Source organism: Eptatretus burgeri, chromosome 18 (assembly GCF_056783735.1).
Source record: "Eptatretus burgeri isolate ZD-2024b chromosome 18, Ebu_testis_v1, whole genome shotgun sequence".
Classification (NCBI taxonomy): domain Eukaryota; kingdom Metazoa; phylum Chordata; class Myxini; order Myxiniformes; family Myxinidae; genus Eptatretus; species Eptatretus burgeri.
The window spans coordinates 47711690-47730533 of NC_140978.1; the positions used below are offsets into that span (position 1 = coordinate 47711690).

Genomic DNA, 18844 nt, shown 5'->3' on the forward strand with positions numbered 1-18844 from the left:
ATGAATGACATTTATTCCCTCTAAACAACGGGTTTGGGCTAACTACACATATATTTACAGAGATATCTCACCTACAGGACCTGAATGGTGGTTTGCGAATTTCGTCAACCACAACAATATCTTCAATGTTATTATCATTTAGATTTTTTTGCAGTTTAAATAAACCGATTATATCTTCTTTTTGAAGACCAGCATTAAAACCTTGTGAGAGTTCTTGATACTCTGGTTGAAAACTCGACTTTGTGAAAATTATTAAATTATCATGATCTAAAAAGTTGTGAGTCAGGAGCATCTTCAAAAGTAAGCAGGTTTTTCCACATCCGCTTGAGCCAACTATGAGACATCTTAATGAATTTGGAAGATTTTTATGATTGCTAAATTTTATCTTATTTTTCCCAAATGGGTAAAAAATCATTCATTTATATATTTGGAAAACAGGTTATTTAAATTATTATTGGCTTTTTTAGAAACTCTATATTTTATCCTAAGTTCAGGTTTAATTTCAAGATAATCCATTATTTTATTTATGCAATATCCTCTGTTGATATTTCCCTGAAAATCACATCCATGAATAATATATAACAACAATCCTTTGAACATTTCTCTAATAAGTTCAGTTTCTTCCCTTGTAAGGAAAGGTGTGTTATCACCCTCATACTTTACATTCATTTCTCTAATCAATCTTGTAAAGTAATTCGTTTTTGGTGTAAATCAAAAATAATTATTTTCCTTTTTAATTTTTTTATTATCATTAATTAGAAGATAATCACAGAATATACATTGTTTGTAGGCTTTTGACTCTCTGTTTAATCCTCATCTTTCACACGCAGGACAATTCTCAAATTTGTCATATGGAGAATCAGGGAAGTCTAGCATATTTATAAAGTAAAACTTTACTTAAACTGAAATTCATCTATACTTTCAGTTGCATATTGACTCATATTTAATAATATTACCATCGATATCTATATACTTTTTTTAATTACCAGATTCAACTACAACATTTTTTTATATTAAAGGTAATTTTGAAATGATCCTGAACTACTATTGAACGAAATGTCCTTTCACCTGACATATGAACATCCTTTATTTCATCAGGATTTACATCTTTAGGGTTGTTGAAAAAAATACAAATTTCTCCTTGCATATTACAGATGGTCTTATCTTTTCTTTCTAAAGCTTCTAAAATTCTAGATTATTAAAGATTCTAATTATCTAATTAAAGATTCTAAAATCTCTAAAAAAACCATAAGGTTTTTATTTTTTGATACTTTTTCTTGTTTCATTGCTTTTTATAGTTTTGAATATATTACCAGAAGGAGAGGAGAAACTTTTGTTCGAGATACTTTCATTGATGTTCTTCCAGATATACTAAAAGCCCTTCCACTGAAGGAAATTGAAGAACTCATCTTATCCACCATAATTGTTTTTATCCAATAGTTATTATATTTATCTTTGTTCAATTTTACATCTTTGACAAATTTCTCAGTATCTTTTACAAATGAAGAGATTGATTGAAACTTGTCTTTTGTCTCTTGAAACATTGTATTTATTAAGTGAAAATAGTTGAAGGATAAAATGATTTTAAGCAGAGATTCACCTATAAATTAAACGAAATTGTCATCAAGAAAATTTTAGTTTCAGCAAAGTTTTATTATATAAATATGGTGAATACAACGTACTGCGATGTTTGTAATCACGAATATAAATATTATAAAAAACACCTTCAAACCAACAAACAAACATTTAATCTATTTCATCAAATATCTCCTCTTGAGTTGGAAAGAAAACATTGTGATATCTGCTCAAAGGATGTTTTGAAGAGTAGTTATAATAGACATCTTCAATCTCAAAAACACAAGAAAAATGAGTTTAAAGTAAAGGGAGACTATTATATTGAAAACACTGATGGGGCATTTAAAGTGCATATAAAAATAAGGATTTTTCAATTTGGAGAACCCGGTCCATCATCAATAGCTGAATCAATTGAAATAGTGAAACCTGATGTTGAAAAAGTTATTAAAAAGACATTAAAAGAAATGAAAACTTTAAAGTTTTATGTGGGAGTGAAAATGAATATGAAAAGACAAGATGAAGAACAAACTCCTTATATGAGAACAGATCTTCATTTTATAACATCATTTCAAGATTTTATGAATAGTGGGGTTTATGAAGAACTATCAAGACAAGAGGAGGATGTTGATAATACAGTGGTAGGAAGTGGATTTAATGTTAAAAAAAAATAATCTTTTTAGATATACACATTCTAAAATCAAACCCTCTTAAAGCTTCTTCTTATATTGAATTACCAAAAGAAATAAAACTAAAGAAGGCAGTTGTTAATATTAAGAACAATGATAATAAATGTTTTCTCTGGTCTGTTCTTGCTCACTTACATCCACCAAGTTGTAATTCAGAAAGACTAAAACAATATATGAAATATGAGAATACCTTGGACATTAAAGATTTTAAATTCCCAATGCCACTAACAGTTATTCCTAAATTTGAGAAAAAAAATAATCTTTATATTAATGTATATGGATTAACGGATACAAACAAAGTTCAAATATTAAAAATTTCAAACAACTATAAAAATGAAGAAACACACATTGATCTTTTATATTTTAGTGTTGGAAAGAATTCACATTACACAAACATCAATAATTTATCAAGATTAATTTCTTCTCAGGTATTCAGAACAGCAAACAAAATATATCCTTGTGAGCGATGTCTTAATTCATTTCATACAAAAGAACGATTAGAACAACATTCAAAATATTGTAGTAATCATAAATCAGCTGAAATTACAATGCCTAAACCTGGTGAAAAGATTTCCTTTGAAGATTATAATAAATCTATCATGCACCCATTTGTGATATATGCTGATTTTGAATGTATCCTAAAAAAGATAAATACTGCTTCTCCTAATCCAAAAGAATCACATACAAATAAATATCAAAAACATATTCCTTGTGGTTTCTGTTATTATATCTAATCATCTGTTGGAGAAAAGTATAATAAACTTTAACATTATAGTGGAAAAAAAAGCTTCACAAGAGTTTGTAAAACGATTATAAAATGATTGTATAAGACTAACTAAATTAATGAAAGAAACAAATGAACCGATGAAATTAACCGAAGAAGAAAAATTAGAATTTAGAAAGAACAATATCTGTCATATTTGTGAGGAGGAAATTGAGGAGTCTAAATTTAGGGATCATTGTCATCTTACTGGTAAATATAGAGGTCCCGCTCATTCCTGTTGTAATCTTAATTATAAATTTCCTTCTTTTATTCCAGTCTTTCTTCACAACAGCGCCAACTATGATACACATCTATTTATTAATGAACTTTCAAAAACGCCAGGGAATATTTCTGCCATAACAAACACAAGACAAAAGTATATTTCATTTACATTAATGATATTCACAAAACCTTTAACTCGTATAAGGTTTCTAGATTCTTGCAAGTTTATGGAAACACCACTAGCCGACCTAGCATCAAATCTAAGCTCCACGGGCTCTTTTCCAAATCTTAATTTATTCTTTCCTAAAGAGGAAATTCTAACTAAAGAGGAAATTCAGATTAAAGAGAGAATTCAAAGTAAAGAGGAAATTCTAATTAATGAGGAAATTAATGAAGAAATTCTAACTGAAGATGAAATTCTAATTATAAAGAAAATTCAAACAATGAATGAAATTCTAACTAAAGAGGAAATTCTGATTAAAGATGAAATTCTGATTGAAGAGGGAATTCTAACTCGAGAGGAAATTCAAACAAGGAATAAAATTCAAAGTAAAGAGAAAATTCTTACAAGTAAGAGAATTTATGCTTATGATTATATGGATTCATTTATGAGATTTAAAGAAACACGACTTCCTTCAAAAGAAAGTTTCTATAATAACCTTTATGAAAAAGAGATAAGTGATAAGGAATATAAACATGCACAAGAGATTTGGAAAATATTTAAGATAAAGAACCTTGGAGAATATCATGATTTGTATCTAAAAACAGATGTTTTATTGTTAGCTGGTGTGTTTGAAGCTTTTAGATCACTCTGTCATTATAAAAATTGTTATGGATTAGATCTTGCCCACTATTTCACAGCTCCTGGTTTAGCTTGGAGTGCAATGTTGAAAATGACAAAACAAGATATAGATTTAATATAATCAGTGATGTAGATATGCTTTTGATGATTGAGAAGTCTAAGAGAGGTGGAATATCACAAGTATGTTCAAAAAGATATGCTAAAGCAAATAATAAATATCTTCCAAATTATGATAGTGAAAAAGATAGTAATTATTTGATGTATTTTGATGCGAATAATTTGTATGGATGGGCAATATCTCAATCTCTGCCTTATGGTAAATTAGAGTGGGTGGAAGAAAAGGATTATGAAAAGGCTTTGATGAATATTGTTATTTCTTCTCAAGAGGAATTGAATGAGGAAGAAGAAGGTTATTATTTTGAAGTTGATTTGAGGTACCCGAGTGATCTTCATAATAAGCAGAAAGACTTCCTTTTGCATGTGAGAAAGAAACCCCAAAGAAAGAATGGTTAAGTGATTATCATAAAAGTTTTAATATTAAAGGCAAATCAACAGAAAAATGTTATTAACAACATTTTATGATAAAGAGGGATATGTTTTGCATCAGAGAAGCTTGAAACCGTTTTTGAGAGAAGGATTGAGAGTCGCTAAAATTCATAGTTTTAAAATTTAAACAAAGTCCTTGGATGAAAAAGTATATTAAATTCAATACAGATATGAGAACATTTACAAAAGTAAAATTTGAAGCGAATTCTATAAATTGATGAATAATGCTGTCTTTGGAAAGACTATGGAGAATGTTGGAAACAGGCAAAACATTAGATTTGCAACATCTTGGAAAGAAGCTTCTACATTGATAAATAAACCAAGTTTTAAGAGAGAAGAGGTTTTTTCAGAGAACTTTTCTGCTATTCATATGGAAAAGGAAAGTATTGTAATGGATAAACCAATTTATATTGGAACAGCAGTTCTTGATTTATCAAAGATATTGATGTATGATTATTTGTATAATGGCTTAAAAAAAGAGTATGGTGAAAATGTTTCATTGTTGTATGTGGACACTGATAGTTTTATCCGAGATATAAAAACTGATGATGTTTATAAAGATATGAAGAAAAATATTGGAGTATATGATACAAGTAATTTTAGTAAGAAGAGTGAGTTATTTTCAAAAAAGAATGAAAAGGTTATTGGTAAGTTTAAGGATGAGTTGGGTGGAAAAGTAATGAGTGAGTTTATTGGATTGAGAGCAAAGGCATATGCTTATAAGTGTGGTGATCAGATTGATAAGAGGTTAAAGGGAATAAATAAATATGTAATAATGAAATCAATAGCTTTTAGAAATTATTATAATTGTTTGATGAATAAGAAAGAAGAATATAGGAAAATGAATACAATAAGAAGTTATAAACATAACATATATAGTGAAGAAGTAAATAAAAAGGCATTAGGAGCCTTTGATGATAAGAGATTTATTTTAGATAATGGAATAGTTTGTGTTCCATTTGGATATTGTATGATTTGTTTTGATATTGTATGATTCGACCCAGCCTCCTTTTAGACTTCGTGTTTTGTGTCCTTGTCGTATGATAACTCGTTGCCAAACCATGTCGGCTGGAGAAGTGAGAGATCAACCTGATCATGTTGACAGTCACGTGGGTGTCGATGTGAGCGACGCAATCAGCCTTGACCCGGCCACTGAACCCGATATGTTAGGGAGCGATTCCATCATGACTAAATGCATGCGTTCGACCTTCTGGTCCGGGCTGACCCCGGTTCAACAACTTGACATGTATAAGTGGGAGAATGACAGGGCAGAGGCTGAGCGACTCAGGGAGCATGACGCGGCAGAGGCTGAGCGACTCGGGGAGCATGACACAGAGATAGCTGAAAGAGCAGCGGCAGAGGCTGAATGACTCAGGAAGAATGACAGGGCAGAGGCTGAGCGACTCAGGGAGCATGACGCGGCAGAGGCTGAATGCGTCAGAGAGCATAAGTGGCGAATGTTGACTGAACGACAACGGGCAGATGTGTCTGCTGCACCAGTCCCGGAAATTGTTCATGTTCGTTTGCCGGACTGGACGGGAGACATGAGGCCAGAAACGTATCTGGAGATGGCGGAGAAGTTGTTGACTTCCGGTGACATTGATGAGAGCTTGTGGGTCGGCCACCTTGTTAGCCATCTATCTGAAAAGGCGAAGGAGGTATATGCGAGGATGGCAATCGAGGACGTTAACGACACCGGAAGTTGAAGGCCAAGATTTTGAAAGCCTATGCGGTGTCTCCGTGTATTTATAGGCGTAATCTTTTCAGTTGGACTCGTAAGTCCAGTCAAACCTATGAGGAACATTCGCGGGTTTTGTTGGAACAGCTGCAGAGATGGTTCGAGGGGAGCAGCGTTGAGTTACCTCCAGCGGTTGCGGAACTCCTGGTGCATTACTGTACCGATCAACAGCTTCCGCCGGACTTAGCGTTGTTTCTTGTCGATAGCGACACTGTTTCCTTGTCAGACTGTGTCAAGCTTATTGATAAACATGTTTTGGCGTGCAAAATGTTGCAAGCAACGCAGTCGCGTCATAAGATGGAGGATTCTGCGGTCAAGACTGCCCCCCGTCTACCCGGCGGCTGGATCGAGGGGAAGGGTTCCCCGATGCCCTCCACTGGTGGCGGTCGCAAGCTGCAGGCCAGGGCACGGCCCTGGTGCGATGTCTGCAAACGCGTGGGGCATGGTGGAGACTGCTGTTTCTCTAACCCAGCTAGTCCGGCCTATCGAGGCAACCCGGTTGTTAAATCGGAGGGAGGTCAGTGGAGGTCATCAACTGGGCCCTCGCGCACGACGGTGGCATCGGTGACAGAGGTACTGCCACCGAGGCTAATTCCATTCATCCTCTGTATCAGGATTAGTCAGGGACAGCCTTAGTGGGTGGCCCTGATTTGGTGGTGAAGTTTAAGGCCCAATACCTTCGGGATACTGAGGCGACGCTGTGTGTTCTCCGGGCTGGGGTAGTTCCGGCCTCTCAGATGCATTATACCAGTGAATATATCGTCCTTCGGGGCATTAACCAGGTTCCTGGCCGGTATCCCCTTGCTCTCATCGAGGTCCGGAGTGACTTTTTTACGGGTCCGATGACCTGTGCGGTGGTACCCTACTACCCGGTACCGGGGGTATCTTGCTGATTGGCAATGATGCTATGGGCATGGAGGAGTTATTAACTCTGACCTGTGGGGTGGTCACTAGATCCCAGAGCAAACAGGCGGAGAGAGTGGCGGAGTCAGACATATCTTCACTCTGGCCTGAGGAGCCTCGCGCCTCGAATCCAGCCTCCGACAGTGACGTTGCTTCGACTGAAGTCCAACTGAGCCTCCAGGCAGGCTAACCTCAGGAGCCGGGCTCCTCAGGGACCGTTCCCGTCTGTGACACGGGGACCCCAGCTACTTGTTCGCCGGTCGGCGAATCCGGTGAGGAGGATCAGTCTTCCGAGGCGGTTAGCGACCCCAGTTCTGTGCCTGAGGTCACTCCGGCATTGTCTGCGGTAACCAGTCTCGTGGAGGATCAGCACTTCGATCCCACTCTTGCCACCCTCTGGGAAATGGGAGAAGACTCCGAGCCTGGACGAACAGGCTACTATGTGAATGGTGCAGGTGTGCTGATGTATAAATATTCCCCCAAGAACATGTCCTCCACCCAGACGTGGAAGGTACAACACCGAGTTGTCGTACCAGGGAGGCATCGTCAGTCAGTCATGCAATTGGCCCATGGAAATATTTCCTCGGGTCATGTCGGAGCAGCCAAGACCTTAGCCAAGGTCAAGGATCAGTTCATATGGCCCGCCATGTCGCGAGACATCAAGCGCTATTGTGCTAGCTGTCCCATTTGTCAACGACTCGGAAAGGGAGTGAAGGTTTTCAAGGCACCCCTAAAGCCCTCCCCATGATCAGTCAGCCCTTCGAGTTTGTTGCCACGGATTTTGTCGGACCGTTGCCCAAAACCAGTTCCGGGAAACGCTATTTGCTCACGGTCATGTGTTAGGCTACCAAGTATGCAGAGGCTTATTCCCTGGAGCAAGCTGATTCCGCCCATGCCATAGAGTCTCTCAAGGATATGTTCAGTAGGCATGGGCTTCCGACTAAATTCCTTACGGATCGAGGCAGTCTGTTCTTGTCAGAAGTATTTGAAGGATTCCTGTCCGAGTTAGGAGTTCAGCACCTGACCACCAGTCCGTACCAGCCTGAATGCAGCGGCGCCTGTGAGCGGTTCAATGGGACTTTCAAAACGATGATCAAGGCGGAATACCATCAGTATTCCGTGCTGGAAGATATTAAACAGGCGGGATCACGACAATGTCTACTAGTGACTTATTTTGTTTTTTTTGTGGACCAGAAGTGATTCTGTTGAATTTTTTTTTCACCAGAAGTGATTTTAAAACTTTTTCCAGAAGTTATATTATTCCTTTTTTTGTTGACCAGAAGTGATTCTGTTTCATATTTTTTCAACGCACCTATACAGGGTTTTGGGAACAGAGCAGATGAGTACAGTGGAAGGACAATCCCGTAAACATTGAACACACTCATTGTGTTGACTCATGGATTTCCAACTTCAAGTCCCATCTCCGTAGAGTCGGAGGACTCGACTTCAAAATCAGAATAGGAAGGTGGTGGTTGGACAACCATTACTTTGTAGCAGCATTCCTCTTTAAATAAGAAACAATCAATGTCGGCAATGTGGTTGTGGCGCATCTAACAAGCACGACAATAATGATAATCCTACAGAGATCCAGCGTAACAAGGTAGTCCCCATCCCCCGAAAATCCCTTCAAACCAGGAATAAAGTCCATCTTTCGTAAAATAATTGTGAAATTTAGCTCCTTGCTTAATCTTGTCAGCTATGTTTGTGATTTGCTCTGAGTTATCGGGGATATAGGTACAACACTCAGAGTGGATTATGGCACACGTCCCACCCTGGGCCGCGAGGATGAGATCAAGGATGACCCGCTTTTGCATTGCGACCACACGCCGGGCGACCACCTCCGAGTTGATACCAACCATGCCCAGGGCAGTTTTCTTTGCCAGCGACTCAAGTGAAGCGGCTAACTCTGCCAGCCCCAGACATTTGCCCTATCCTGTAGTGAGGAATGAGAATCATGAAGAACAATTCAGTTGATGTGAAACTCCGTTTGCCCCGTTTCAAATGCTCAAAAGGTGACCTATTTAGCAGACGCATGTGCGGCACAATGAATGACAAGTAACATGATCCGGTCTAGTTAACTGGAAGTCATGGATAGGCTCGGTTTCCACACACAAACTAGGTATTATTTAAAGCCACTTGTGGCCCCATAGTGTGATTTCTATAGACATCGCAACTGCATTCAGATTTTCCTAATATTTTCTCCCCATGCTTCTTGCACCAAGCATTGATCCGGCTTTCCTGTCGACTGTTTGACCATAAAATGTGGAGGCATCTTACTCAAATTAAAACTTGGCCAAAACCAGTTACTGAAGTTCCGTTGTCACAGGCAATTTCCATTTCTATCAGTAATGATGTGGTTGTCAGTGTCATTATCCTGTTCATCCCATTCCTCTTTCTGAGCCCAGTACCCACACCACTCACTCAGATCAAATGGTATTGCCAACAAAGGTATTCCAGTAACTTCCGAGTGAGGTATCTTAGTGCAGACCCAGCAATTAGTTTTATTAAAAGCCTTAGCGTGGTTATGAGAAAGAGCCAGATAAGTATTTATTCCATGTAGTGAACCCTTATCTACTCCCACTCTGCCCGTTAAGCTTCCCCGTTCTCTGGGTGCTATGTGGTTAGTTCGGCGGGCAGTGTGACAGGCACTTGGCAGGGGAACATGCAAATGACATTGATCACGAATAGCACGTATCGGCCTCACAGACCATGTCCACATTGTACAACCTGCAGCTAGTAGCACAAGTAATCCTGCAATAAAAATAATCAAAGTGATCAGGAAGCAGCATTCTCCTCGGGCTCCTTCTGGTCGCGCGCCAGCTTTCAGTGTGTGGCGTGAATCCATGTTGCTCTCCCTTTACACTTCACTGCTGTATGAGTAGTTAGTAGCATCAGAAACGGCCCGCACCACCGTGCTTGAAGAGAGTTCTTTCTTTTGTAAATCTTCACATAAACCAGGTCTCCTGGTTTGAAGTTGTGGTGAGCAGATGTGGCAGGCTCAGGCAAGGCTTGCTTCACCTGCGCATAAAAGTCCTCACAGCATGATTCAGAGAGACACAGAACGCAAGCAACGTGTCGTCCATTTGCTGCACGTTCATGTCTTTTACAGTTAATGCAGGTGAGTGCGGCAGTCTCATAGGTCTTCCCATGAGAATCTCATGAGGAGATAAGCCAGTTTTCCGATTCGCGGTAGATCTCAGTCATGAAGGCAATGGGCAGTGCATCTGGCCATTTTAATCCAGTCTGTTCACAAATCTTGGCCAGTTTATTCTTTAGACATCCATTCTGTCTCTCAACTGCCCCCGCTGATTTGGGATTATGAGGACAGTTGAGGTGTTTCTTGATTTGCAAAACTCGACACATCTCCTTCACCACCTCGGCTGTAAAATGAGTTCCCTGATCACTGGAGATCCTACAGGGTATCCCAAATCTACAGACAAAATCCTTCATCAGCAGTTTAACCACAGTAATGGCATCTGCTCTTCTACAAGGGTAAGCCTCAACCCACTTGGTGAACAAATCTACGATGACCAAAACAAACTCAAGGCCACAGCACTTTGGTAACTGGATGAAATCAATCTGGATATGAACGAATGGCCCAAATGGAACTGGATGGCCGCCTGGGGCCCCCTTGTTGGGTTGTGCTCTTGGCAAACGTGACAGGTCCTACAATACTGTTCTGCAATTGGACTAAAACCCGGGGCAAACCATTGCTTCCCAATCTAAGCACACATCCCCCCTTTGCTGGGATGCCCAGCCCCATGCGTCAACCGTGCGAGCCAGGGTAGCAGAGCTTTTGGTGCCACCACTGGCCCATCATATGTGCTTCTTGAAGCACATATGATACATGACTATGACGTCATATCAATTTTTATGACGTCATTCCTATTTTTTCACATTTTTTGTTCCACAACCCAAAGTTTTCATCGTATCTTCGTGAAGCTTGCCATGTATATGCAGAAAGCCCACACGCAGGCAGTAACCATCTCCGATTTTGGAAATTCTCCCTAGAAAAAAAGTTGACGTCATATCACCGCTAATGGAAATCGCCTATACCATTATCTCCGAAACTAGGCAAGCTGTTTGAATTTTGTTTGCGGGAATCAAACCGGGCATTAGCACAGATAATTTATCGCAAACCTGATACATCACAATGATGTCATATTCGTTTATGACGTCATCATTAAGAGGATGAGGATCTTAGCTCATTTGAGCTTGTTTTTTTTCTTTCCAATGTTTTTTTTGTGGATCAATAAACGAGGTTCAAATTCTCTCTCTCCCTGTCTTTCTGTCTCTCTCTCTGTCTGTCTGTCTCTGTCTCTCTCTCTCTCTCACACACACACACACACACACACACACACACACACACACACACACACACACACACACACACACAGTCCGGGCAGTATTAATCTTCAGACATGCCCAGGCAGTATTTATCTCTGGACATGTCTTGGCAGTGTTGGTCTCTGGACGGCTTGGCTACGCTTTGTCCTTGGGCAATATTTGGAGTATGATCGGTAGAAAATGGATTTCAGACAATATTTTGTTTCAATATTCACTGTTATTCCATGCAGAACCATTTTGGTGAAACAGTATGAATTATAATTAACAGTCCATCACCCATCTTCCTTCCCTTCCCCCTCCCCTCCTCACACTCTCTCTCTCCTCACTCTCACATCCCTCCTTACTCCCCTCCCTCTCTCTCACCCATCACTCTGTCCACACTCTCCCTCTCCCCCCCTCCTCATTTCTCTCCCCCCCCATTTGTATTCCTGCCAGCGAAGCGGGTGGTATTTGCTAGTATATTAATAGTTGGCAGTTTCTGCAAGTGACGAGGTACTTTTTGGTTGCTGCAAGTGCAAGTGAAGAGGGTTTTTTTGCTTCTGCGTGAAGGTTTTGCAAGGGGGGGATCAAGAACACGGCAAAAAGAAAACGTTGCTGTTCGGGAGCATTTTATCGCCCCAGTAATGCCCTGGTACGCTGCCAACCCACACCTTATGCTGCCTCCCCTCTCCTCTCCTCTCCCCTCACACTATCCTCTTCCAAAACCCTCACCTTATGCTGCCTCCCCTCTCCTCTCCTCTCCTCTCACACTATCCTCCTCCAAAACCCCCTCCACCACGATACAACTCTTCGCAGGTCGAGGAGAGGAAGGGGTGTCAAAGAATGTGCAAATTGGACAAATGAAAGCTATATTTAATATGGTCAAACATAAAATATCAAAATAATTCAAGCACAACACAAAATATATAAACAAGAGTTTTTACTATAAAGCTGTAATAACTTTTCACATATGGAAGGAAATTTGGTATTTTTAACTCCTCATTTAAACAAAATGAATCTGCTCCATTCTGCTCATTTCACCAGAATGCAGCCAATCCTTCAAAACAAAAATGAACAGGAATTACACAAGAAGCTTATTGACATCAAAATCTTTTTCTCTTCAGGATTTCAGGCTTCCAGTTGACGGGATGAGTCTCTTCAGTCTGCAGAACATGAAAGCCAAAATATTCAAAAATCAACAGTTTTTAAGGCCAACAAAGAGAACTTCCAACCTCAATAAAATTTCTGTACAAAATGGAAGAATACAGAAATATAGTGGTGCGGATCCGAGGTTTGAGGCTCCCCAGGAGTGGAAGTGCTCGGGTCCCTCCCGAACGCTCGGTTCTGGGGCCGCTGGGCAGATAACTCCACATGCCGGCGGGTTGCTAAGCAACCACAAATGCTGATTGGTACGGCCAATCCTGGCAGGGTTACACGACTTCGCATGATAGCTTACCTGTGGACAGACGCACCAAGGGGGTTCTCGTGCCCTCAGCGCACTACCAAATTACTGCTGACCAATACAGTGAGTGTAGTGTGTGCTGGCTAACAAGAGCAAATCACATGGGGTAGAACTTCGTAGCTTATACCAACGTGCAGAATTTGCTGGACCAATGGAGGAGAAAAGATGATGAGCTGGGTACATTTATAACACAACCAATCTGTTATACAAATATTTACAGAGACAAAATAAAGGACACAGTGAAGACTTATCCCTTCTTCAATACACCTTCTACAATCTTAACTTTACACAAGACAAGACAGGCACCATCAGAAACTTACTCTCTTTAACTTTCCAGAGAGAGAGAGAGAGAGAGAGAGAGAAAGAGAAAGAGAAAGAGAAAGAGAAAGAGAAAGAGAAAGAGAAAGAGAAAGAGAAAGAGAAAGAGAAAGAGAAAGAGAAAGAGAAAGAGAAAGAGAAAGAGAAAGAGAAAGAGAAAGAGAAAGAGAAAGAGAAAGAGAAAGAGAAAGAGAAAGAGAAAGAGAAAGAGAAAGAGAGAGAGAAAGAAAGAGAGAAAGAAAGAGAGAAAGAAAGAGAGAAAGAGAAAGAGAAAGAGAAAGAGAAAGAGAAAGAGAAAGAGAAAGAGAAAGAGAAAGAGAAAGAGAAAGAGAAAGAGAAAGAGAAAGAGAAAGAGAAAGAGAAAGAGAAAGAGAAAGAGAAAGAGAAAGAGAAAGAGAAAGAGAAAGAGAAAGAGAAAGAGAAAGAGAAAGAGAAAGAGAGAGAGAAAGAAAGAGAGAAAGAGAAAGAGAAAGAAAGAGAGAAAGAGAAAGAGAAAGAGAAAGAGAAAGAGAAAGAGAAAGAGAAAGAGAAAGAGAAAGAGAAAGAGAAAGAGAAAGAGAAAGAGAAAGAGAAAGAGAAAGAGAAAGAGAAAGAGAAAGAGAGAGAGAGAGAGAGAGAGAGAGAGAGAGAGAGAGAGAGAGAGAGAGAGAGAGAGAGAGAGAGAGAGAGAGAGAGAGAGAAAGAGAAAGAGAAAGAGAAAGAGAAAGAGAAAGAGAAAGAGAAAGAGAAAGAGAAAGAGAAAGAGAAAGAGAAAGAGAAAGAGAAAGAGAAAGAGAAAGAGAAAGAGAAAGAGAAAGAGAAAGAGAAAGAGAAAGAGAAAGAGAAAGAGAAAGAGAAAGAGAAAGAGAAAGAGAAAGAGAGAGAGAGAGAGAGAGAGAGAGAGAGAGAGAGAGAGAGAGAGAGAGAGAGAGAGAGAGAGAGAGAGAGAGAGAGAGAGAGGTGTTGGTGATCTTTATTGTACCTGGCGCGGGCGATAGGCCCGCGCTTCCCAGTCGCTTAGGTGGCGGAGAAGGGAAGAAAACTGGGGTTATCCAATGTGCATGATTTGAGGAGGTGTGATGAGGTGCAGAGAAGGAAAAATGGGAAGAGGTGCATGTTTGTGGGGTCGCTCTGAAAAGAATATTTGGTGGGACTTGCCTTCGCCGATTACTCTTTTGCGGCCACAGCAGATGAGACAGAAGATAAGACAGAACGTGTGAGAAGATAACCGACCAATGAAGTGTGAGAAAGTCTGAAAGTGTAACTGCTAATGGTCTGATAACTGTGATCGGTCTGGCACTTGGTTCGCTCACCCACCCAGCTCCGCATGCTCAACTCCGCCTTCTGCCCCATACTGCCGATCAAGCCAGAAGTGTCTCTCTCCCAGAACTCTCAACCAAGAGCCAATAACTCCTACACCTCCTTTGCAGGGTATTTTATCGACGTCTGGCAAGGGAGGAGCCAAAGGTCGGATCAGGATGTTTGGATGGGATAGGAGATTATCTGAGATGGTGGTGAACAGCTGTCTTGAGGACCTGGAGGGAATAATGAGATTGTAGGCATTTCCAGTGCCCCGATTGGTGCACAGACGCTTTCAAAAGTATTAGCCCCGCCCCAGCACGGACTTTATGCCAAAAATGGCCTCATTTGCTTCTAAATTATATCACGCGAAGGGGCTCCAAGGTTAACATGGGGCGCAGGCTTCTTGGGGCACTTTCCGGCCATTATGGTGCACTGGACACCAAATGGGGGTCGTGATTGAGCGGAGCGCTAGGACGTGATGACTTGAATGAATTCTAGCGCATACTTGTGCTTTGAGCTACCTGCCAGAACGTTCCAAACACAAGCATCTGTAATGGTAGGTAGTGTCCATGGTTCCCCGATATCTTCAAAGGAGAGTGGTGGGTGTCCGAGGTGGTGACTGCGGTCGAGGCGTTCGTAGCGGTTGTAGCGAGATGGTTGAAGCTTTGTGGCAGTTATGGTGAGGTGGACGAAGCGTTGTAGTGGTTATGGTGAGGTGGATGAAGCGTTGGCGTGGTTATGTGGTGAGTTGAGCGAGGCGTTGTAGCGGTTCTGGTGAGGTGAGCGAGCTTGAATGGATGTTGGGATTTTTATATTGGCATTGTGATGGTTCTAGGAGTGTTGTAGCATTGTGTTTCTACTCTGGAGAAGATATGAGGTGATGGTCAGTTCGGGAATAGTGCGATGTTTAAATGGACTTTTGGCGACATATGCTAATGAGCTGTCTTGTTATTATGCGGCTGTGGCATGCATGCTTGCGTGAAGAGAAGATTGTATGTGCAGCAAAGTAATTAAAATAGATGAAGGATAGAAATAAAGACCTGCCTAGAAGCCCTAGCAAAGCATTTTCTCCCATAAACCCACTCGACATGAGGGAAGGGCTATCTGAAATGAATATTAATGAAATAACTGTCTCGGGACCGCTATATGATGTATGCCATTGCCTAGGGGAGTGCCGGCTTCGCAGAACCACAGCAATAGAATGAATATTTCCAGACATTCTTCATTGGAAGTATTTACAGAACATTTCACAAAAAAAATCTTAGTTTAGAAGCAAGCTAATACTCATGTACCAAATGAAAAGACAGATACTTTATGGTGTGATAAAGTTTCAGAGCTGAGGGGCAAATTCCTTTATCTATGAGGTTTTTGCTGCATACAAACTCAAGGCTCATGGAAGAGCTGGAACACTGAATGGATCAGGATGGAACAGGACAAAACAAATGATATAAAGAGTGGGGAAACACCAACAATGAGTTTAAGAAAAGAATATGGGGAGTCTTGGACAAAAGGGGAATGGGGAGGATACGAGGGGTGGACAAGATGTATGCCCCGGAGTGTATGCCCCGGTTAGAATAGGTGTACCATATCCCTGTGTGTCGTAAGAGGCGACCAGGGTTGCGTCAGGAAGGGCATTCGGCGTAAAAACCTATGCCAAATCATTATGCGGACAACAAAACGAATTTCCATACCGGATCGGTCGAGGCCCGGGTTACCAACGACCGCCACCGGTACCAGTGGTCAGCAGGGTACCAGTGGAAATTGTGCTACTGCTGGGCGAAGGAGGAGAAGGAGACGGGGAAGGCGAGTCCGGAGGCAGTGGGAGAGGGGGAAGGGTAGAAGTGTGGAGGTGAGAGTTGGAACTCTGAATGTTGGGACGATGACTGGCAAAGGGCGAGAGTTGGCTGATATGATGGAGAGAAGAAAGGTAGACATACTGTGTGTACAAGAGACCAAGTGGATGGGGAGTAAGGCGAGAAGCATTGGAGGTGGTTTCAAATTGTTCTACCATGGTGTGGATGGGAGGAGAAATGGTGTCGGGATAATCCTGAAGGAAGATCATGTCAAGAGGGTATTGGAGGTGAGGAGGATGTCTGACCGAGTGATGAGTGTGAAGTTGGAAATTGAAGGGGTGATGATGAATGTCATCAGTGCATATGCCCCACATATGGGGTGTGAGATGGAATATAAAGAAGATTTCTGGAGTGAGTTAGATGAAGTGGTGGAGAGTGTATCCAAGGATGAAAGAGTGATGATTGGAGCAGATTTCAATGGACATGTTGGGGAAGGGAATACAGAGGATGAGGAGGTGATGGGGAGGTACGGTCTCAACAAGAGAAATGTGGAAGGGCAAATGGTGGTAGAGTTTGCAAAAAGAATGGAAATGGCAGTGGTAAACACGTATTTCAAGAAGAAGGAGGAACACAGGGTGACATACAAGAGTGGAGGAAAGTGCACACAGGTGGATTACATCTTAAGTAGGAGATGCAACCTGAAAGAGATTAGTGACTGTAAGGTTGTGGCAGGGGAGAGTGTAGCTCGACAGCATCGATTGGTGGTCTGTAGGATGACTTTAGAGGTGAGGTTGAGGAAGAGAGTGAGGGCTGAACCAAGGACCAGATGGTGGAAGCTGAAGGAAGAAGACTGTTGCGTGAAATTTAGGGAGGAGGTGAGACAAGCGTTGGATGGTGGTAAAGATGGGTGGGATGATTGGGCAACGACAGCAGAAGTTGTGAGGGAGATAGCTAGGAAGGTACTTGGTGTGACATCTGGACAGAGGAAGGAAGATAAGGAGACTTGGTGGTGGAATGAGGAAGTACAGGAAAGTATAAGGAAGAAGGGGTTGGCGAAAAAGAAGTGGGATAGTCAGAGAGATGAAGAAAGTCGGCAGGAGTATAAGGAGTGGCGTCGAAAAGCAAAAAGAGAGGTGGCTAAGGCCAAGGAAAAGGCATATGACGAGCTGTATGAGAAGTTGGATACAAAAGAAGGGGAAAAGGATTTATACCGATTGGCAAGACAGAGGGACCGAGCTGGGAAGGATGTGCTGCAGGTTAGGGTGATAAAGGACGCAAATGGGAATGTGCTGACGAGCGAGGAGAGTGTGTTGAGAAGGTGGATGGAGTACTTTGAGGAGCTGATGAATGAAGAAAATGAGAGAGAGAAGGTCGGAAGAGGTGGAGATAGTGAATCTGGAAGTGGGGTGGATCAGTAAGGATGAAGTGAGGACTGCTATGAAGAAGATGAAAAGTGGAAAGGCGGTTGGCCCAGATGGTATACCAGTGGAGGCATGGAAGTGCTTAGGAGAGATGGCAGTGGGGTTGTTAACCAGATTGTTTAATAAAGTCTTGGAAAGTGAGAGGATGCCGGAGGAGTGGAGATTAAGTGTACTGGTTCCGATTTTCAAGAATAAGGGTGATGTGCAGAGCTGTGGAAATTACAGAGGGATAAAGTTGTTAAGCCACACCATGAAGTTGTGGGAAAGAGTAGTGGAAGCTCGGTTGAGAGGAGAGGTGATGATCTGTGAGCAGCAATATGGGTTTATGCCAGGAAAGAGCACCACTGATGCGATGTTTGCTTTGAGAATGTTGATGGAGAAGTATAGGGAAGGCCAGAAAGAGTTACATTGTGTGTTTTGTGGATTTAGAGAAAGCTTATGATAGGGTGCCAAGAGAGGAGTTGTGGTATTGTATGAGGAAGTCGGGAGTGTTGGAGAAGTATGTGAGGATCGTGCAGGATATGTATGAGGACAGTGTGACAGCGGTGAGGTGTGCGGTAGGAATGACGGACCGGTTTAAGGTTAAAGTGGGATTGCACCAAGGATCGACTCTGAACCCTTTCCTGTTTGCAATGGTGATGGACAGGTTGACGGACGAGATCAGACTGGAGTCTCCATGGACCATGATGTTCGCGGATGACATCATGATCTGTAGGGAGAGTAGGGAGCAGGCTGAATCGAGCCTTGAGAGGTGGAGGTACGCACTGGAGAGAAGGGGAATGTTAGTCAGTAGGAGTAAGACGGAGTACATGTGCGTAAATGAGAGGGAGGGTGGTGGTATGGTGCAGTTGCAAGGAGTTGAGGTGGCGAAGGTGGATTGGTTTAAATACTTGGGATCAACTGTCCAAAGTAACGGAGAGTGTGGGAGAGAAGTGAAAAAGAGAGTGCAGGCAGGATGGAGTGGGTGGAGAAGAGTTGCAGGAGTGATTTGTGACAGAAGGGTAGCTG

At 41.6% G+C, this 18844-nt stretch overlaps 1 protein-coding gene and 1 pseudogene across 4 annotated transcripts in view; one reads left to right on the forward strand and one right to left on the reverse strand.

Annotated features, from left to right (window-relative positions):
* Positions 1-5634: 5634 nt before the first annotated feature.
* Positions 5635-9130, forward strand: LOC147009051 (uncharacterized; annotated as a pseudogene).
* Positions 9131-12413: 3283 nt separating this feature from the next.
* The window catches only part of PLRG1 (pleiotropic regulator 1), a 204895-nt gene continuing 198464 nt past the window's right edge, over positions 12414-18844 (reverse strand). For all 4 annotated transcript variants that reach the window (XM_085863551.1, XM_085863547.1, XM_085863546.1 and 1 more), the window contains one exon: positions 12414-12724. In XM_085863551.1, the coding sequence (XP_085719677.1) occupies positions 12665-12724 (60 nt within the window). In that variant the 3' untranslated portion in view covers positions 12414-12664. The remainder of the gene's footprint in view (positions 12725-18844) is intronic.